Here is a 22681-nt window from a genome sequence, read left to right on the forward strand (position 1 = left end):
GTCTTATGCATCATGGGTAATGTACACGCCCATGTGAGCTATTCATTTCCTTATTTTCCGTTCCTGGGACAGCAGTTAAAAACGTAATATATTCTACACACAATTTAAGCGAAATCAAAGATAATCTGCCAGCAATGAATGACAATGGAGAAGAAAAAGCTTGGGTTGAAGCAAAAGCCGTTTTCGATAACTTAAAAACAAAAAAACCTAGACCCGTAAGTCATTATTTGTGTTTTAGAAGACTAGATTGTCGTGAATGGATTAGACTACATCTAAAGTTTTAATTTTGACATTTTTTACTTTGTGTTTACCCATTAGCCCAAGCCACAAAATGCAGTTACCATCGCTGTCTCATCTCGCACCTTATTCGACATGGTTGCGGAGAGAAAGATATTTGAGGAAGAGGGCCTCGAGAAGTATGTTCAATATCAACAGAAGAACGAGGACGAGCCCCTGAAAGCAGGGGCTGCGTTTCCTTTTGTGAAGGTAATTCTAATTACAGGATGCCCCATTGAAGGCTACCATAATTTCTTAATCTAGGCAGTGTTGTGTGTTTTACAGACCTGAGGGGTGTTGCATCAACGTCGTTAACGTAAGACGCGCTAACACGAAAAAGTCTCACTTAGATAAACGTCAACTTAGACTTAAAGCCTCAAGCCGTTCCACTTACGTTCAGTTGCGCTAACCGGCACGCAGGGCTGCCCAAGGGGGGAAAGCTTTCTTGGGCACAGCCGTGGTGGGGCACAGCCGTGGTGGGGCACAGTCGCGAATCGCGATGCCAGCAATAATCATGTTCGTCCTAAATATTTTGAGAAATTATAACCAATGATATACTCACCATTACTTAAAAAAGCAAACATAAACATTGTATTGTTGCTTTAGTAAAATGTAGCCTGTATCATAATGAACCCAATGAACTCCCCGTCTCGCCTATAAATGGTATGAGTCGTTTTTTGTTTTGCGATGTCATTTATTGATCTAAGGTTAAGCTACTAATGTCAGAATAAACTACATTTCGTTGCTATGACAGGACCTGTTCAGAAATCTGGATCAGGGGCGGATCTACCGGGGTGGCACGAGGTGGCAACTGCCACCCTAAAAATAGCCTTGCCACCCCAGCTGCCACCCCAGTTGGAAGCTTTGAAAACAAAGAAAAGTTGTGGCTCATCTGACATTTGCGAGAGCGAATTTCTAATATCCGACTGTAAGCGAATGCAGCATGAGACGACTCCCTCCCCACTCCGCAGAGTTGGACATTTGCCACAGCAAATTTTTAATATCCCACTGCAAGTGAATGCAGCACTACACAACTCAAACCCCCCTACCCACTTGTACATTTGTGAGAGCGAATTTCTATACAAGCCCAAAAAAATCTGTCAATTTTTTTTTACATGTTCTGCATGTTACATCAAATCAAATTAAATCGAATTTATTTGTATAGCCATTTTTACACGCAAGCATGTCACAGAGGGCTTCACATACGCCCATAGAACTGCCCCTCAACCAACCTAAACCCTCAAGGAAGACAAGGAAAAAATCCCAGAAACCCTCCCAATGGGAGAAAAAATTGAAGAAACCTTGGGAGGGGCAATTCAGAGAGGGATCCCCTCCTCCAGAGACAGTTGGTAAGAGAGAGGAGCAGAACACAAGCTAAACATAGTCATACATGTTATTCAGACTAAAAAACTGCGGAATTAGGCTACGATAGCCTTCCTGTTCTTTTGTCAGAGCGACCGAAGATGTTCCACAACAGTTTGACGCGGAATAGGCTATGGTCGATTGAATGTTGACAGACTTTGCAGAAAAGTATTGATCCATCCGCATAAAGATTGCCTGAACACTCACTGTCCCTGTCTATTCCTGTAATTTTGGTTAAGTGTTTCCGTGTCAATTCTTCAGGGCTGAATCTGAACATTTTTGACTAACGTTTTAATATTGGCTATAGTCTAACGTAAACGTTAGCTACTGTATTAGTTTTAGGGTTGATAGACTTCCTTTTATTGCTATCACAGACCTAGGCTACTACCTACACTGGTGGAAATGGTCTCTGTTTACAGGTTAAACATTTTGAAAAGAATACAGACATAATCAGTTGACAAGCTTATTTAAATTTTGCCTCAGACCAATGCATTCTATTTGAAATTCCACGGGTTTTCGTAAAACGTAATTCGCTCGCAAATTTTGGGCCCACTATGTCCCACTGCAAGTGAATGCAGCACTAGACGACTCCAACCACCCTCCCCACTGTGCCGACTGAGACTGAGGTGAAATCAGTTTTATATTCGAGATTCAACAGACATTCATATTTGTACCTCTGTTCAGGCTCCGTGTCATATTTAGGGACCGGGGTAAAAGGGTAGACAGCCTGAATCCCGAAAAAATCTAGCAGCCATTTGAATACACACCATTTTCAGTGTTTCTTCAACATCTTTGTCAAAATAGACCGTACAAACTTCAAACTTGTGGCACATTCTAGCCACTAGCCAGCCAAGTTGTCCAAACGTTAGCCAATAAATCAATGAAAACACTTTAGAAATTTTGATTTTGAATCTGCAGTAAATTGTTACGAGGGCCCTACTCTCGCCAAGTGACTGAAGATCTGAGGCGTTTGAGGGGCCCATAAACATTTCAACATTAGTAAATAATAGTAAAATTACATTTAGAAGTTTACTTGTTTCCGTACATACATTAAATGAGAGTGCACTTGAAAGTATTGCAAAGTATACTTTGAGGTTCTTTAGGAAGTATACTTCATGAACTCAAAGTGCACTACACAGGTTACATTAGAGTATTCTAAAGTATACTTTGAAGTACTTGAGGAAGTATACTTGATGAACTGAAAGTTCACTACACAGGGTACTTTGCAGTATTCAAAAGTAAACCTTGAAATACACTACAAGTGTACTTTAAAGTGTACTAAATGACCTAAAAAGTGGGCCAATTCAGTTTACTTAGTACAAAGAAAGTATATAAATAAGTACACTGCTAGTATACTTTAAGTAACATGATAATAGTATACTTTTTATACTAAGTATACTTACAATATAAACTTGAAGTATACTTCTTTTTTGTAAGGGCAAGCATGTAGACTTAGGATCATGTAGGCTATTCCCAATATAGATCAGAATACCACTTTCACACAACATTCGTGTAAAAAGACAATATTTTCAGAGTGCAAGATTACAATAGAATACATAATACGCCACTGGTCACTCAACCAGACGTTTGTCGGCTGGACTAGCGAGCTAGCTCTAGCAGTGGCACAGAACAGTCACGCAATGTGACAACACTGAATTTAAAGTATAAAAATACACCAGGAACACTGACTACATCGGCAACCCTGCACCAAGCATTATTATTTTAATGGAATCTTTAAATTCAGGCTTGTCACATTACGCAACTTTGTTCTGAACAAAACTGGATGTGCAGAGACGATAAGTTTCTCCTCCATCTTGAAATTGTAAAATCTAGAAATGTTTACCATGACCAACAGTTGCTACGTTACAAGAAACAAGAAACCAATACAATTGGCCAACGCTAGCGTTCTCACGCTCCTTATTTACATAAAGTTGAGAAAATCCAACTTGCAACGCTCTGCTCGCCTTCCTACAATGCTCTATGCGAGCGTCAATGCCCGATTTCATTAAAAATGAATTGGAAGCCAACGCCCCTTGCCGCCGCTCCGCTGTAGTGCACACGCATCGTACTTGTATGTATGGCAGGGCCTGATTAAGGCAATGGCCTTTAGGGGCTGCAGCCCTGGGCCTCGCGACCAGGTGGGCCTCAGGTTGCCAGATGCCGAGTGGGTCGACGGCACCGCGCATAACATTAGAATCATTCAGAGCGAAAACAAAAATAACGTGCGAAAATGTCTAGCTTCGAATAGCTTCGGCAACTCTTTACAGTACTAAATGGCTGTCAATCAAAAGGAGACGCAGTCTTTCGACAGACCCTCCAATCATCAAGCAGAAGCCGAGCGTCCAGGCCAGCCCACTCCTCCATTCGCCCCAGAGACGCTGAGCGTTCGCGGGCGGGACCTCATCGCAGCATTTATCCAATGACCGTATAGTTTCGAAGCATTGAAAAAAACTGTTCAAAGCAGCCCATTGAAGCTGGGCTTCAACAGGGAAATGCACTGTGACGCTACTGAACTGTATGAGAAAGAAATCAGTCAGTCGACCTGCTACGTAGCTGATTCTGAATGAAGGTGTTCTTAACGCATTTAAAATGTTAACACTATAGTAAATATTTGACAAGGGCGGCGTCACTATTTCAACCAGCGTAGCGCGTTAAGTGCAAGTGTAGGGTTCGGGTCCGGTGGAAAAAAAATCTTAGGTTCGGCCGAAACCGACTCCCGTCAAAAAGCCCAATATTTGGCCGAAACCAAATCCTGGATTTGGTGCATCCCTAGTCAATAGAGCATGACATACTGCGCCAACTGGATTTTGAAGAGCTCATTGATGAGTTTGCATTGAAAATAAGCAAAAACGGGCCTTTTAATATCACTGATGATGATGGTGAGTCACATGTTTAAACTGATCATTTTTATAGAGTGGCTCTGTGGACTTTAAAGCTCTGATGTGTCAGTGCACCTGGTGTGGGTTTGTGTGCGTGTCATTATGTGCGTTGGGGTGATATAGGGCCTCATTCTGATAATTAGCCCCAGGCTTCAAAATGTCTTAATCCGGCCCTGGTGTACGGTCTGTGAAGGCCTACTTTGCGGCCAACAGATTTTTATTTATTTATTAGAAAACCAAAATTGGGAAATAGCTCATTTGGGCTAAACTACCATTTAGAAATAGAAAAACTGAAAATGTCCCATTTTCCGTTTTTTTTTTTTTGATAATAGAAAACGGAAAACCAAAAAATTACCCGTTATCTGATTTTCTTTGAAGTGCTTAAACATGGAAATCGGGAATTAAAATAGTGTGTGGAAATCTTCTTTCTCAATTTTGCATAGATTTTTGTGTTATGACCCGGAAGTCACAACACAACGGCACTGTCTTAACTAAAGCTAGCTAGCTACCATTTTGGGGAAAAAAACTTGCACTGTGGGGACGGGTGGCAATATTTAGAACTCACGCATCTAAAGGTTCAATCTTAAAAGAAAAAGGAACACTGTCTGAAAATTTCTGATCCAGTCAGTAGCCTAACCAACCAGCCATAGTGATCCTATGTGTATCATTGAGGGGCATATCTTTCGTGATGAACGCTGTTACTGCTTGATTAATTTCATACATGAATATGGAGTTAGGCTTTGAAAAATTTTGATCAGTGATCCTGTCTGATGTTATTTGGCGTATTTGACACACTGGTGTTCAGCATTTTAACCATCGTACATGGCTTTGTGGTGTTTTTTAGGGCCAAATTAGGTTGCTGGTGTTGTCCCGTGAGGTAGCAACGTTAGCCAGGCAGGGTTTGCACAATACTTGACACTGCGCAGCATCTTTTTTCAAGACAATATTGGCAAAGTGTCTGTTGTGTCAGGTTCCGTCGAGCCTGAGGCCATCGTACAGGTCAAAGTAAAATGTAACGTGCACCAAGGTAAAATCGCAGCCTTTGTGATTCCAAAATCTCGTTTTGTCACATCGCGATATTATCGCAAATACAATTAATTGTTCAGTCCAACCAGGCAGTCACCCTCAGAGTCTGGCCTGGATACACCCATGGGGACAGTATATTGCACCGATAACATTGGGGAAGCCACAAGGAGAGGATGAAGAAATAAGAGGCTTGACAATGAAAATACTTTATACAATTAAATAAAAAGTCTCCTTGATTCAAGATTACCTGGAAAACTGATGATAATATTCAGGTACTGCTTTGGAGCAGGTGTGGTAGAAATGTTGGTCATATGCATAAATGTATGTGTATGAAATCTATAAGCTTCTATGTTCATTGGTAAGAGACAGGAAGGGAAGATAATTAAGTTGAGTTCAAAGGAATGTGGGGTGCTGTTGGCTCTGTGGGTATTTTACTCTGGAGGATGGGTAAAGCATCTTGTATTGTTTTAACCCTTGTGTTCTCCTCGGGTCATTCTGACCAATCAGTCATTGTGACCCACCGTCGTTTGCAACAACTTTACCGCATACAAAAACAAAGTGAAGCATCTTTTAACCGTTGGGCTGTCTCAGACCCCCCACATTGCGAAGGTTAAAATAAAGAAAAAAAATTGTTGCTTTTGTATTGGGTAAAATTGGGTAAACACAACGATGGTTCGTTATGAACCTTTTGATCATGTGACCCGAAGGCAGCACAAGGGTTAAGGGATTTATGACCTGGGGGAGAAGTAGTTGAAGGGGTCAATGAGGCAGTTGCTCTGAACTTTGGCTAGAAGGACTGTGTCCTGTTTCATTGTTTGTGTTAATTAAAAGTACTGTTTGAAGATGACCACACAAAGGACAGTTGACCATTTGGCTGACCAACTCCTAGGGCTTTATTATCTACTGGTTTGGGGAGAGATGTCACATCAAAGAACAGTGAGACAATTGGTATGGAGATGTATTGTTTCAAACTGTCACTGAGTAGTGCTGGCCAATCACAGAGACCGCTATATTGATAGATTGACCATCAGAAGAACCATTTGTTCTAAGTTTATATAAGGCAAGGTTTTAGGTTTGTTCTTCACTCCTCTCTCAAACGACCTGTAGGTTACATCTGCATGTCTTTCGCTATGACGGGTCCAGAGTGCTCTGTTAAAACGATGTTTGTACAAACTAAATACATTATATTGAAACCGCCATTTTGACTATGTTCAAATCTACACAGTGCGCTGGTATTTTCTATGACAGCAAGGTATACATTTACATTACATTTACATTTATGCATTTAGCAGACGCTTTTATCCAAAGCGACTTCCAAGAGAGAGCTTTACAAAAGAGCGTAGGTCACTGATCATAACAACGAGGTAGTCCCAAACACTGCAAGCAGCCAAAACATGAAGCATAAATTGTGAAAAACTAAACATGTGGCAAAGGGAAGACCCATAAGAGCATGCAGTTATACAAGTTACAAATTAAAACAACATGAACCCCAAAAAGTGCAAGTCTGTACCTGTAGAAGAACAATCAACAGTAAAATATTTCACAGCGAGTACAAGAGTTAACTTTGTTATAACTAACCTACAAGAGCAAAAAGTCTCTCAATAAGGGAGAGTCGGACGGATTGGTTTAATTTATACTACTCCGACGGCTCTGCGTGCTGAAAGCAATTCACCGCCAGAACAGTAGATGGCGCTGAACTGCAATGCTCGCAAGGTTATTGAAAAGTCGGAGCAAATTTACAAATTAGCCGCTTCATCAATAAAATAAACACATTCTTAGCAACTACACTGCCCATTTCTCGTCACATTTTAATTCAGATGCTGATTGACATGTACTGTTTAGCTGAAATATGAATTGTAAAGACTTCGAACAATGACGGTCAAAGGATTCTGTTCTCTTGTTGGTCACGGCAACCCCGCTCCTGATGCAAGCGGTTCTTAATACGGACCAATCACAGCCAAGGGGTATCCGTAAAATGACGGACGGACAGACGGATAGCAGAGAATGTCTAATATAGAGAGAACTGCCACTCTCTGGAAACTTCCGGGTTCTGAACTGGTTGAAATTCCATGTGAGGGCGCTAACGAGCGAATGCAGAATGAATGGAGGTCTATGGAGCGGTACCCCTCAAAATCCACTTTTCTCAGGATATAATTTTTTGTCCAGTAATTTGAATTCTGAATTCGAAAGGGGAGGCCAAAAAAATACACACTGCCGGGTTTTAGATTTTTTGAAAGTCGCCTTTCTGTTCTAAAAAGCTTTTGAAAATGTTTTTGACGTCATACACATCGTACGACCAGAGCTACTGCTTGACGGCAAGCTCTGGTCACTTACTTTTTTCTCTCAGGGCATCGACAACGCAGCTGACAGGTTAGGCTCTCCCTGTCAATACACATGCTAGAAAGAGTTTTGGCTTGCTAATGTTGTTGCTAATGTTGCTTATGCTCTGACATTCTGATTCCGCTTCGGATGCCATCAAGCGGGAGCTCTGGTCGTACCAGTCCTTCACTAACCAATCAGCATTTATTAGCAGAATGCTAGCGTGTTATGAGCAACAACGACTCACCATGTAAGAAATCAAAAGGACATGAGTACTCCTTCATTCAACTTTCGACCTATAATCCATGTTGAACATGCACAAACTACAATCAAATCGGAGATTTTTCAACGACAATCAGGCGAAAGAGACCATATTAGCCATTTAGCTCCATAGACTCCCATTCAACATGCACTCGCTTGCGATCACCCCCAGTGGAACTCTGGTGGAACTGCAGCCAAATTCGGTACAGTGGGGCTTAATAGGGAGTGGCAAGGCTCTCAAACAGGCTCTGCGGATAGTCAGGAAAATCAGGAAGTGCACGCAGAGCTCTGCGAGGGGCTCGGAGAGGATACGGAGAGGGTGTTTCTTGACGGAGAGGGCGTTCCCCGCGTGCGTGTGCGTAAAAACGCAGAAGTATAAATCGGCCTAAACAGTCGATCTCTAGCTTGCTACTTAACGGCCTGGATAGCTGCTGTCTCTCAGCTCTACTCAGACACAAGATTTAGCATAAACACAACAAAAACTACAAGTTTAAAGTCACTTACTTGGTCAGGAGACAGTCACAATGCGCATTCAGTAAAACACTATTCGCTCATTCGTATACCAGTGTTTCCTACACATAGAATTATTTGTGGCGGTGCGCCAAAGAATCAACACCGGTGTTACGTCCCAACTGGTTCCCAATTTAACTGGTTCCCCAGCTGTGCACCTCTATAGGTCTGCCTCTATCACCAGATTCGTCACAAATTCACGTACATATTACTGGCAATTTTCAAGTCAGATCTCATATTTGCTGCGGCAAATATGAAAGTAGGCCCATGGGCTACGTGCGCACTACATTAGACTACCATTCGCGACAAAATAAATGGAGAAAAAAATAAAACATTTGCAGGCCCGCATGAAGTGGGATTCTATCACACTAGAGCAAAAAGATGTACACATGAAAGTCAGCTGCTTTACACCGCGAGCTATGCCAGCTCTTTTAGGTTAGCCAACTGGTTCCGTCTATCTTAACTACGTTGGCCTTCAGGTAACATTTTGATTTGGCTTCTTCTGAATCAACTGGTTCCCATAGACACTACCCGAATGTAGGCTACTAATCACATATTTGGGGTTGTTTGGAGGCTACAGCCGTATTTACCACGACATCAAAGCTCCTTCTGACACCACATATCAAAAAATCATACTAAGAACGTCGCTGCTAACCCAGACAATACGATCAAAATACGCGTAACACAAGATGTAAACATTTGTTTCCTATGCGATTTGTGTAGCCTATGGCTGAGTGTTTCGTCGCTTTATCTTTTGAAATCAATTCATTTCATAATTGTATATTCTGAACAAATGTAGTGAGCACTACATTACAGCCATTCACACCATAATAAATGGAAGCTAAGAAAATAAAAGATTTGAGTGGGATTCGATTCCACAAGCAAAAACTGATGCGTTGCCTTTATCCATTGCATTTCACCGTGAGCTACTGAGACACATTAATGTTATCGTCACTAAAGTTACATATATGCCCATTAAAGTACGTTGGCCTTCAGGCAACATGTTTTGGTTCTTCTGAATCAACGAGTTACCGTAGACACTACCCGAATGTAAGCTACTCATCACGTATTTGGAGTTGTCTATAGGCAATAACCATATTAACCACAATATCACAGACTCTTATAACACCACATATTGCAAAGTAATACTTAGATCGTCGCTGCATGATAAATAAACGTGGGCGCAGACATGATTCTACTTCTGATAATCATGGCAAGGTAACCCTAACAGGTAATTACCAGCTGTTTTGGATGAACCTCAAACCAATAACCCCAAAAGATATGTGGTGTCATAAGAGTCTGTGATATCGTGGTTAATATGGCTATATATTTTGTGTTTATTTGATGGAACACGGGGTGTTCCATCAAAGTCGATTAAGGAAAAGAAAGACTTATTTTGGCTTACTTAAGCGAGAGTTCCGTTCCATTAAAGTGGCTTATTCTAGTTCTAGCTACATGACCAAGGCAACTTATACTTTTGAACAAGCCTGCTCCGTGTCAGGCATAATTATATATGGAACACGGGGTGTTCCATAATATGGTAAAACATTCGTGTTTTAACATGTTTCTATGGTTTACTGGAAAACAATAATACCGATATCGGCCAACACATTCAATACCAATCAATCTGCTCTTAAAATCCAATCATAATGATAGTGACTTCACCTGACCAGAACTCGTTGATATACTGAGGACATTTTCCTGTGCTGATGATATGATTGAATGAAATTATGTTAACTGGTCATTTTATGCCAGGGCCCAACCACAGTGAAATATGGGTTTTTATAATATAGTAAATCTTTTGGGGCCAATGAAGCTTTTATTTAAAATCCATCTGATCACTCAGCACAATAATTAAGCAAACTTTGCAAACACAAAATTTTGCAAACACAAAATCCCTGCCAATTCTTTTGGCCACAACTGTAGATGCGTTCAGCCATTCTGTTCTGTTCAATAATATTGTAGGCCTATTGTATCCACCCTGCATGCAAATTGTTAAAAAAAAATGCATCCATGTGTGAGAGTTACAATAAGCAAGTTAACAACTCTGACAACAAAGTTCTCAGATTAATGTTAATTTAGGCATGGGTTGTTTTTCCTTTTGTCTACAGTCTCAATAAAAGTGATTTCAAAGGCAGATACCATACCTTTTAATGTCACCTCTACTAGGTGTTTCTGGAGCAAGCCCCCAACCAATCAATATAGATTTTCCGCAATTTCCGGTTTTATCAAAAACCTTTGAAAGCCTACTCCTCCTACAATTTTTGTCAAATCTTCTTCAACATTACCAGAGATGATCTTCAGACCAAGCCTCACAAAAGTTATCGATTAGAATGTTGTTCCTCACAACCGTTTGTCCGGTACAGCCAATCAAATTCAGCAGAAAAGCAGCCAAACAGGAAGTGAAGTCATATCTCAGCAAATCTTCAAGATATCAACACCAAACTTGGTATGATGACTCGGAACCCTCTTCTGAGGATATCTACACAATTTGGTGTCATGTGATCACTGGGCGTGGCCGCAGGAAGCAAAAGTGTGTTTTGGCCAATAATTATTGATTTGTTTGCCTTTATTGAGTAATTCCTTTGTCTCATGATATCTTGGGACATCCCGTGTGTGACTCATTATTTGTGATAATAGCCGAATTTATGCGGCCGCCATTTTGAATTCATTGAAAAACGATTTTTCTGTACTCCTCCTACACATGTTGTCAAATCTTCACCAAATTTAGCAGAGATTATCTTCAGACCAAGCCTCACAAAAGCTAACACATGGTTTTCTGATTTTCGAAACCGTTTTTCCGGTACAGGCAATCAAAATGTGCCGTTAAGCCAGCAAACAGGAAGTTGGGTTGTATCTCAGCAAATCTTTGATGGATTCACCCCAAACTTGCTGCGTGTACTTGTTACCCTCTTCTGAGGATGTCTAAAATGTTTTCTGGGTTATTTGACTGCTTGGCCACCTCATTGCTGCTTGCAGCTATATTTGGAATTGGTCAGATTTGGTATCCCCTTGGTAAGTCAGCAGCATTGATTTTTCTATACAGTTACAATTTGTCAAGAATAAAAAAAATTCAATGGTTCACAATGTTTGGAGGAATCCGCCATTACTGCTTGCAGTTATATTTCTCATTATTTTTGGAAGCTTTTTCATAGAAACATTTTTGCTGAATTCAGCTAGGTTTGAAACCAATATGAAATGGGGATATATTATGCTTACGTCAAAGCAGTCATAGATGTATTAGGTCTATGGTCTGGGGGAACACAATTTAACAACACGACATAGCCCCCTATGCCCACATCAAAAGGTTAAATAATCTACAAACTTTGAAAGGAGCATTGTCCTTTCAGGCTACTCATAAGGTACGAGAATGATGTTGGCGGCCGTTACCTTCTCTGATAATCCTTCATCAAAATTCTCATTTGTACATAAGGAATGCCTGAAAAAAGTTCAAATATGGAGAGCAACTCACAGTAAGTACAGGGACATTCCCCCCAATGCAAGTAGGGTGAAGGACATAACGTTATTTTGCACGACGGCAATCGAACCGGTCGGATCATCCATATTTAAACACAAGACCCCTAACACAGTGTCCAACATCCTTAACCACTGAGCTATCAGGGATCATTAATTAAGTTGATTAAAATATGATTAAGTTGACATAAAAAAAAACTATAACAATTAATTGTTGTCAGAACTTATGATTAAGATGAAAATGCCACTACTATATGGGATCACTGCATATGTTGTCACAATATGGTGATATCAAACAAAGGCAAATAGCTTACTGTATTTACTATGCTTACAAGCGTGTTATTGTATAATTGCTATTACAATCTATCAAAACTGCTAGCCGCAACACACAACCAATTCCATCATTGTTTTATAATCCTTGTGTAAATTGTAACCTGACAGGCTTTGATGACAGTGAATTCTCGGTTGAGGGAGCTCTACCCTGAAAGTGAGGAGCTGTTTGACATCGTCTTGATGACAAATAACCATGCTCAGGTTGGGGTGCGCCTTATCAATAGTATCAATCACTATGGTAAGCAAAATATACTTTACATTAGCTCTCCTCATTGTTGTAAGCTTCCCTACTCTACTTGGTGTAATGTTTGCAAAGTGGCTTTTGGGCCACTGTTACCTTCATTATTTAATATATTATTGATGCTGTCATTGTTTGGCTTCTAACCTGATTTTGGATTGATATTACTCCTTGCAGATTTAACTATAGAGAGATTTTGCATGACCGGAGGAAGAAGCCCCATTGGCTATCTTAAAGCTTATATGACCAACCTCTACCTATCTAAGGATTCTAAGAAAGTCACAGAGGCCATTGACGAGGGTTGGTGATTCTGCTTCTCATATTGTATGTCTGTTTTCCTGTGGACACTGTTCTGAAAAAAGTTTTTCTCTGTTCTTTCACGTTAAATTCAGGCATTGCTGCTGCCACCATGTTTAATCCAGACATGAGAAACCAGTTGAGCGACACCCAGTTAAAAGTGGCCTTTGATGGGGATGCTGTGCTGTTTTCTGATGAGTCAGAAATTATTGTGAAAAAACACGGCTTGGATACATTTTTTGAGCATGAGAAAGAGTTTCAAAACAAACCTCTCGCACAAGTAAATATTCAAGCTGTCGTTCCCATATGAAAAACTGCAATAACTTCTTTCAATGAAAAAGAATGTACTTATTTAGGTTGAGAAATCAAAATTGAATAATTTCATAATTAATGCAGATTTCACTTGGATTACATTCAGGTATTTTTGGTATGCTGATTTGAAGTAATATATCTGTCCTGTGTACTCAGGGTCCATTGAAGTGTTTCTTGGAGGAACTTGGGAAGCTTCAGAAGAAGTTCTATGCTAAGAATGAGCGTTTCACCTGCCCCATACGTACCTACCTGGTAACAGCCCGCAGTGCTGCCAGCTCAGGGGCCCGTGTCCTGAAGACTTTGAGGAGCTGGGGCCTAGAGATCGATGAGGCCCTCTTCCTGGCTGGGGCACCTAAAGGGCCCCTTCTGCAGAAAATCCAGCCACACATCTTCTTTGATGACCAGATGTTCCATATCGAGGGGGCAAAAGAACTTGGGACTATCTCTGCGCATGTGCCTTATGGGATTGGGCAGAAGTACCATAAGAGCAAACTTATTGAGCAGCCTGCAAAAGACAAGTAAATGTAACATCATTCTCAATACAAACACCTATGGGTGTGCCCTGAATTTCTTAGTGTTTGACATTTTATAATTGTTGAGTGCTTTTGTCTATATTTTATACTCTTAAATGGGAAATACGGGGCTTTAATTGGGCGACTGAAATAGGGAATCATTTACTGTTGCGGTGTAGTGCAGAGTGGACCCAAACGCAGCACAGATACACTGAGGCAGGAGTAGTCTGAGGTGATTTTATTGGGGTGTAGTCTTGAGATTGTGAACCAGTAGGTTGGCAGGCAGACAGGTACTAGGTACACGGATTCTGTGTTCAAAGAAAAATAGGTTTTAGTAAAGGCAATTTTCTAAGGCATATTTGAGGGTCTAAAAGTGCATACTATCACAGTAGCTGTGACAACGATCTGATGAGGCGTGGTTGGAAAGCCGGGTTGAAGTATGCAGGATGATGAGGTAATGGGCAGCAGGTGGTGAGGGTCTAGGTAGGATAACATAGGAGAACCAGCAGGGGGTGTAAAAGGGGCAGGGACCAGGCTGTGGCTGTGGCCGTAACATTCACCTCAACTCTTCTGTCCACAACCCTTTGGAGAGACTATATCACCTCCCCTTTTTATTGAATTGAATAGATTTTATGTATTGGAATGTTAATTTTATATATAATTACCATACTATAATCAATTGAATAGCACAATTTGACATGTTTGTTGCAGTGTCAAATCACATCATTGTATCATCTGTGTTGCACCCACACATTCCTGCTATGCATTTATTTTTGTGCCTTGAAACCAAGATTAATTGATTCACCGCAAAGTCAATAATGGCCACCTGCTTTGTGTAATTTTTAGCTTTACAAGCCTACAAAAAGGCAAGACTGATAGAATGTGGCGAGACACACTGACACCAGTAGCACCTTTGTACTGTAGTCAAGGCCCGAAAGGTTGCTTGTGAAGGGAGTTCTGAAGCAAGGCAATTTCTTAAATTGTATTTCTCAGCCTTTTAGTGTCACTTGGTTTTGCACATAAGGTAAGGAGGTTACTATTTGTAAATAAAGGATTTACATGAATGTCATTGATTATTTTAGGATCTTGCCAGTAGATGGTGCTGTGCTTTATGTAGATGCAGGGCATGGTCCTAGTCACACTGTTGAAGCAACTATTTTTTCTGACAGGCAACAGACTGCATCCCTCTGACAGCTCGGCCTAGTCTGCTGTTGCCATGGATACTTTCAGGGCTGACACCAGGATAACTGAGTAGGCGCAGTTTAAGACATAATTAATAACGAAGGATTAGAGGGACAAAATAGTATGGTGCAATCCTCATCACAGGCACTATAATTATGTTAGTGGGTACTTGTCTTAAAATCCAAAAGGGCTATTCAGATTGGTTATTTTTTGTGTTGAAGTGTGAGGTTGATAATCATAGAAGTCAGGTGAAAAGTGTTTGTCCTTATATTGTATTGATATATTGTATTGCACTGTCACTGCATCTGTAGCATTGTCAGGCAATTTTTGACTTACTGGCATGTCAGTAGTAAGAACCTTTCCACTTTGTACTTCCAGGGGGTATTTGACACATCTAGGTATCCACACACTCTATACTGTATGTATTAACACAACATAGGCTTGTTGCAGCCTAACAAAAGCTGTGAGATGGTAATGACATGTATTGAGGTCAGCTGGTCCCTTTACTTCTTGCATATAAGATTCCCAATGCAGCACATTATCCAGGTCACATACTGTACACATTTTTCATAACATTTGACATTTTATTCATTTAGCAGACACTTTATCCAAAGCAATGTACACGTAGTGCATATAGAAAGCACAGCAGAAGATCAAGAATGAGAGTATATTTCTACAGTATTTTGATAGTCCAAGTTGAGGAAGGGTATGTATTTACCGGCCACATCGCAAAGTAAGCACATATTAGCTACCAGGAATGCTGAACAAAAAGTATAGTGCAACTAACATCTCAAGTATTTCAATAAGGTGCAACGACACAATTTCGATTACAGTAGCTTGCTAGTTAAAGTATAGTGAACGAAAATAATATTACAAGACAATTCCCAGAGTCAGCAACGGCTGTTCACTTTCTTTTGGTGTTTACTGAATGGATTGTTTTATAAACCTTGTATATCATTGAGTGTTTTCCAGATGCTTAGTAAGACTTAATTAATATGTTATTTATTTTCCATTCTATTCCAAGTCAGCATAAATTATTGTTATACCTGTTAGTGAAGTGGGTGAGTTTTACCACTGAGCAGGAAAGAGTAGGACAGTGATCCAATGAGACTACTAGACACAGTACAATAGAAAATTCAAGGCACAGCTTCTTCTCCATTTTTCACTCCATCCAACTGATTATGAGGGACTGAGGCTTTGTGAGAGAGGAGCAGGTAGCTGCAGGGCATAGCTGAGAGAGGAACTGGTTCCTGCAAAACACTGGCCAAGTCAGCCAGCCATGGACAGCCTGCTCGGTGGATGAAAACAGTGGGCAATGATTAAACAAGCATTACCCATTATATCTACTTTTGTGCTTGTAACAGAAATCCATTTCAGGGTAATTACTCTGCAGCTGCCACAGGTGGACTGTGTCTCCAGTCAGAAATATCACTGACTCTTTCCCCTCTTCTCGAGATTGAATATATATTATTAAAGACATTAACCATAGGAGAAGCTCACCACTATAGACTACTGTACTTGAAGAATGACCAGTACTAGTGTCAGAGAAAGATACAGGGAGAATGAACACAGTCTGTGTGCTGTTTGCTGCAGGTTTCTCCACACCAGTAGACAGGCTTGTAAAGGCCCTAGGGGGCTGTTTGCTGACTGGGCTGGAGCAGCAGGCAGGGTGTAGAGCCCAGCACCAGGAGACACGCATGCGCATAGGGTCCCTCAGTTATGGCCAGAGTTGTCCATGGTGAAAGCTCCACTAATGACCCCCCAGGAGACTGTGGAACAGTCTGGCTCTCACCACCGAACCACACACAAGCAACTGCCTGCCTGTTTCACTATTATGTACTACATTAAAGTTTACTTCATAAGGCTAAAGTGTACTTTAGGTTTAATAAAAGGTAAGTTGATCCTCTCTGTTCATTGCATTTAAAGTAAATGTAACATGCAAAGTATCCTGTATTGGCTTAGCATATTAAATTGAATCTTTTTGGAAGGAGGTAAACATGATGGTATACTTTGGCAGCATTTTAGTCAGTATAGCTCCTTGCTTTCTGACGGCTGCCACTCAATGCCCAATTCTGGCGTCTCATTTATAAAGCTTGCGTACGCACAAAACGGGGCTGACATTCCTAAGGTGAATGGTTTGTACGGGGCTGAAAAAGAACTCCACGCAAACTCTGACCCTCCCGAAGGTCACGCCCATTTTGGAAACATTTGGAATTGGCGACGCAGATGACCGTACTGTAGTCAGACTGCAGAAAGTAAATGTGGGAAGAACGATTAGGCCTACTCGTAATATTTATCCATTTTGTTTTCCTCACACACGTTTTTTTCACTTGATTTCATCATTATCATGAAGATTTAATCCAGCAGTATTATCTTAGCTTGTACTGAGAGATAATTGTTCCAAGCACTTTACAATCAACTCAAATTTCAAATCAAAATTCAGCGCTGTCTCACCATCAAATTGTCCACTACCGGAGTGCAGGAGGGGAAAATGCCCAACTGCATGGAATGCAGATTACATCACATATCCTACCTTTAAATAAATGCAAAATACAGTGTAGGGGCCTATAACTAAATATATGTATAGCCTAATACTGTGCATATAACATAATATGCGAGCCGGCCCAAGGCATAAGCGAACTAAGCGGCTGCTTAGGGCCCCCGTGGCCACCAGTTTAATGTACCGTGTTTCTTCAATTAAACGCTGCTCTTGTTAAAACGCCGCACCAAAAATGAACATTGTGTTATAAACTCCACCCTAGAAATACGGTAGGGGTAACAGGTGTTGGACCAAATTCTCACTCCCCCGCAGAATCCCACTCCCCTACGCGTGAAGGCGCATTGCCTTCGTAGCGTATTGCTAGTTGCAGTTAGAGCTGCACTTGAAAACCATGTCGAAGTCGATGTTGTGCTATACTGTCCTATTATCGGAATGAGGGTAATATGTGAATTATGTGCGACTGCTGTTATGTCACTGTCTGGTTAAAGCGAGCATTCTTCTTTGTATTCATTTGTACACGTCACTTTTAGTAGAATTATTCACTTCTGATTCTTGATTACGTTGTACTTGCTGTTATAGGCTACTTACTAAATGCACTATATGCCAATTGAAATATAATCGTCTGTTACATGAGTATAGCTACATTATTTTACAAATGTAAAATAGCACAACAGAGATGGAACCTTCTGAGGCAAGTGTCACAGCCAACCTGAGATTTTATTTGGGGAGGGAGGATTACGGCAGGTATGAAAAACAGTGTTGCCAAAATAATTATTCCTAATATTCCTCCTAACTTTTACATTTATGCAACTAGTATTAAAAGCTTTTTATGGCACACTCTACAGGACATGAGGAGCCACCAAAATAATCTTGGGGTGTGTCAGATCTTACCGTCCCAAGATATGAGGGGGGGGAGGATTTCGGCAGGTATGAAAAACAGTGTTGCCAAAATTCTACTCCCCTTCTAACTTTTACATTTTTGCAACAAGTATCAATAGCTTTTTATGGCACACTTTACAGGGCATGAGGAGCCACCAAAATAATTTGGGGGTGTGTCAGATCTTAAAGCCCCAATATATGGGGGGGAGTAGGATTTTGGCAGGTATGATGAACAGTGTTGCCAAAATCCTACTCCCCCAGTAAGTTGAATTGCTGCATCGTTAAATAGTTGATACAAGTAGCAGTTGGTTTTTAGAATTGTTAAATTGGTGAGGTAGCGTGTGAGATAAAGAGAGCTCATACACAGTAGCCTAATGCTCACACGCTACCTCACCAATTTAACAATCCTAAAAACCAACTGCTACTTGAATGCACTTCTACACAGCCATCATTGAGTCCATCCTCACCTCTTCCATCAGCATCTGGTACACTGCTGCCACTGCCAAGTACAAGAGCAGACTGCAGCGTATCATCTGCACTGCTGAGATGGTGATCGGCTGCAATTTGCCTAACATCGAGGACCTGCACACCTCAAGGACCCTGAGGCGAGCAAGGAAGATTGTGGCCGACCCTTCCCACCCTGGCCATTCCCTGTTCCAGCTACTCCCCTCCGGCAGAAGGCTGCGGTCCATCAGGACCAAAACCTCATGCCATAAGAACAGTTTCTTTCCATCCGCTACTGGCCTCTTGAACAAGGCCAAGGACTCCCGCTGACATTCATTCATTATTTAAACCAGTATCTGATTGCACTATGTTGACCACTCATGCTGCTCATTCTTATTTTTATATATATATATTATTTATTTAAATTGTTTAGTTTAGTTCTTAGGAATATTTAAACTTTTGTAACTTTTTTTAATCTAAGATTTGTATATGTTTGGTGTTTGCACCCCCCTGCCACAGTAAATACTGTGTTTGTATAACATACATGGCGAATAAACTAAATTCTGATTCAGAGTAGGATTTTGGCAACACTGTTTTGCATACTTGCCGAAATCCTCCCCTCCCTCATATTTTGGGATTATTAAATTTGACACACCCCCAAATTATCTAGGTGGCTCATCATGCCCTGTAGAGTGTGCCATAAAAAGCTTTTGATACTAGTTGCATAAATGTAAAAGTTAAAAGGGGAGTAGGATTTTGGCAACACTGTTTTTCATACCTGCCAAAATCCCCCCCCCCCATATCTTGGGGCTATAAGATCACACCCCAACTATATTGGGATGAGGACAATCTGGATGGTGACACTAACTGGGTGATAGCTTGTCAACTGATATTGAATACAATACTTTTTTCACTACTAGAAACATTTATAATGAAGCATTGGTATTTCTTTGTATAAGTGGTCATGTTATTATAGGTAACAGTTACAGTTTTTGCCATTCCTAATGTTTGATCATTCATTATCGTTCCACAAATTAAACTTAATGTTTATCTAAAATTGCAGGTAGGCTGTGACAGCTGCCTCAGAAGGTTCCATCTCTGTTGTGCTAAAATCCAACTGAGAGGAAAATGTCTGTGCTGCCTGCCATATATCCCTGACCTGTTGTCATGGTCAAGCCTCAAACTTGTGAAAACTCTTTTTTTCTACTTTTTGTTAAATATATAATTATAGTTTTTTGTTTGGAAATCAAATCACCAATCAAAATGTCATCATTTATTAGATGTTTTCCACTAGCCATTCACAAAGGGAAGGTCCAGGCTTTTCTTATCATTTACTAGAACCAAGCACTGTACATTGCAAGTTAGAAGATACTTACAGGGCTGTGGGAAGCAGGATCTATAAAACGGATATGATTGTAAACACAAAACAGTTGTGTGGCAAGTAGTTTACTGAGAGGGAAATAGGAGTTGAATTCTGGTATGAGGGACCCGTGAGCAGGGGCCTTTTATATACATTTGTAAAATAATGTAGCTATACTCATGTAACAGACGATTATATTACAATATATAAAGCATATAGTGCATTTAGTAAGTAGCCTATAACAGCAAGTACAACGTAATCAAGAATCAGAAGTGAATAATTCTACTAAAAGTGATGTGTACAAATGAATACAAAGAAGAATGTTCGCTTTAACCAGACAGTGACATAACAGCAGTCGCACATAATTCCCATATTACCCTCATTCCGATAATAGGACCGTATAGCACAACATCGACTTCACCATGGTTTTCAAGTGCAGCTCCAAACTACTAGCCTGACATACTCATAATTCTAGTCAGAATATGAGACTGAAAACTCTCCGTTGGGCTGTGACTACGGGGCGTGTTTCAACCGAACTCGTAAAACAAATGCCTCTTCGCTAAATTGGATAGACCTAAAACCAATCAGAGCAACGTAATATGTTGTTTGTTGAAAACAAATTCAACCCAAGGGCTCTTTCGTGACGTTGTTGATTACGTTACTGTTAATCATCTGTCCATAATCATATAAAGCCCGCCCTGGCAATTTCATTGGTCCGTCCCGATCCTGGTTTTATGTAGTTGTTCCCAATACGAGACCCTCCAGACCAAACTTCCCTACCAAATTTTTTTGTGGGCGGGGAGAAGTTGGGCCGGCAGCCAGGCTACCAAACTATGTCTATTTTCGTGAGTGAATCATTCGGATTTTACGAATAGAATGACATACAAATCGTATCGGCTCTCAAGTGCAGCACAACAAAAACGTATAATTTGATGGAACATGAATTAAATATCCTACTGACAGTTTCCTCAAAGTCTAAGACGAGGGAATTTAGGCTTGTAAAAATCGCCTTTGTTCGTCAAACTGCAACTAGCAATACGCTAGGAAGGCAATGCGTGTTCACGCGTAGGGGAGTTGGATTCTGCGGGGGAGTGAGAATTCGGTCCAACACCGGTCCTGAAATACCTAGTAGCAGCATGTCATTTTAATGTAGCGAACTAACACGATAGCATGTTAGCGCAGCTAGCCTATAATACCATATTTCTTCGATTAAACGTTGCCCTCAAATAAACGCTTCTCTCGAATAAACGGCGCACCACAAATGAACAATGTGTAATAAATTGAAGTTTAGTCTAATAAATGAGGGGCCCCCAAATCCATTCTGCTTAAGGCCCTATAAAGGCTTGGGCCGGCCCTGATCATATGTCAAAAACTGGAAATGCAGTCGTTAAGCTCCCGCCCAATCGCTACACTCCACGTCCTCGTTATCAGTCCAGACTTTCATAGATTACTGTTCATAACAAAACGCTTTTGTTTTCAAATTGTATCTCAACTCGCGGTATCACTGGCAAAATTGACACCACTCGCATTTTTTTTAAATTGATGATCTACCGGCCACCAAATTTTCGAGTTTTCGGGCTTCACCAATAAGTGTCTGAGAAGTCTTCATGCGCTACGATTCACTGTAAATAACAATCGCATGCCAGGGTCATGATGACATACTAGATTAGCATTCATGAGGTGCTTTGCATTGACTATTTATGGTTAAAAATGGGCGTGTTCAGGGCGGGGTACAATGCTGATTCACGTACGCACGCTGTGGGTAATCTGTGATTTATAAAGGGAACATTGCGTACTGGTGTGCGTACGCACTGTTTTATAAATCTGATTTTTTTGTGTGTCTACGCCATTTTAGGCTTTTGGGCATACGTACACTTTTAGTAAGAATCCTACGCACGGTTTTATAAATGAGACCCCTGATCTCTCACCCTGAGGAACAGAGGCTTTGTCTCCCTCACCCAGAGGAGCAGTGACACTGTCAACACAGTTATGCAATCTTGTGAATATTGATGAAGATCATAATTGCAGGGCTTATATAAAATACAACAATATGTTCTATATATTCCAACCATTGAAATATATAGATTTGGTAGAGTCTACAAAGGAAATGTAAGAAAGTCACTGTCACCAATAAGGAACTATTGTAAGGACAACATGAACAGAGTTTTTTGACATGCCATCATTATTGTTTGGGTACTCATCCATTGCTTGTTAGTGTGTCTTTTTCACACATTGCATCCCATTCTCACCATCAGTAGCCATGTGTTATCCGTGATCAATACTCTATGGAGCCACTGACCTGGAAAAAGCTTCAAAGCCGACACTGCTATCAATAGATGTTCTAACTAAGGATAGCTCTGTCACACCAGATTGTTAACAGAAACATATTACATATAGTCTTATTAGTTGTGCTTGATTTAAAAGTACTAAAACATTCAGGGCAATGCATTGATGCTTAACTTGACATTACGGAACAGTATAAATGGGGTGTGTGTACAAAACATCTTTCAAGGGATC

The 22681-nt window shown here is 40.7% G+C and overlaps 2 protein-coding genes across 2 annotated transcripts in view; one reads left to right on the forward strand and one right to left on the reverse strand.

Annotated features, from left to right (window-relative positions):
* cpsf2 (cleavage and polyadenylation specific factor 2) overlaps positions 1-8646 on the reverse strand; it is a 29940-nt gene extending 21294 nt beyond the window's left edge. Inside the window, exon 1 of the mRNA XM_084699901.1 lies at positions 8628-8646. The gene's annotated coding sequence lies outside the window, so the exon portion shown is untranslated. The remainder of the gene's footprint in view (positions 1-8627) is intronic.
* On the forward strand, positions 48-14863 carry LOC146286441 (cytosolic 5'-nucleotidase 1A-like). Its single transcript, XM_084699902.1, has 6 exons — positions 48-215; positions 319-486; positions 12549-12678; positions 12856-12978; positions 13071-13255; positions 13444-14863. The coding sequence occupies exons 1-6, from the start codon at positions 135-137 to the stop codon at positions 13807-13809; spliced, it is 1053 nt and encodes a 350-aa protein (XP_084556028.1). The 5' UTR covers positions 48-134; the 3' UTR covers positions 13810-14863.
* The last annotated feature ends 7818 nt before the right edge of the window (positions 14864-22681 follow it).

The sequence above is a fragment of the Hypomesus nipponensis genome, chromosome 6, assembly GCF_054491055.1.
Source record: "Hypomesus nipponensis isolate SF chromosome 6, ASM5449105v1, whole genome shotgun sequence".
Lineage (NCBI taxonomy): Eukaryota > Metazoa > Chordata > Actinopteri > Osmeriformes > Osmeridae > Hypomesus > Hypomesus nipponensis.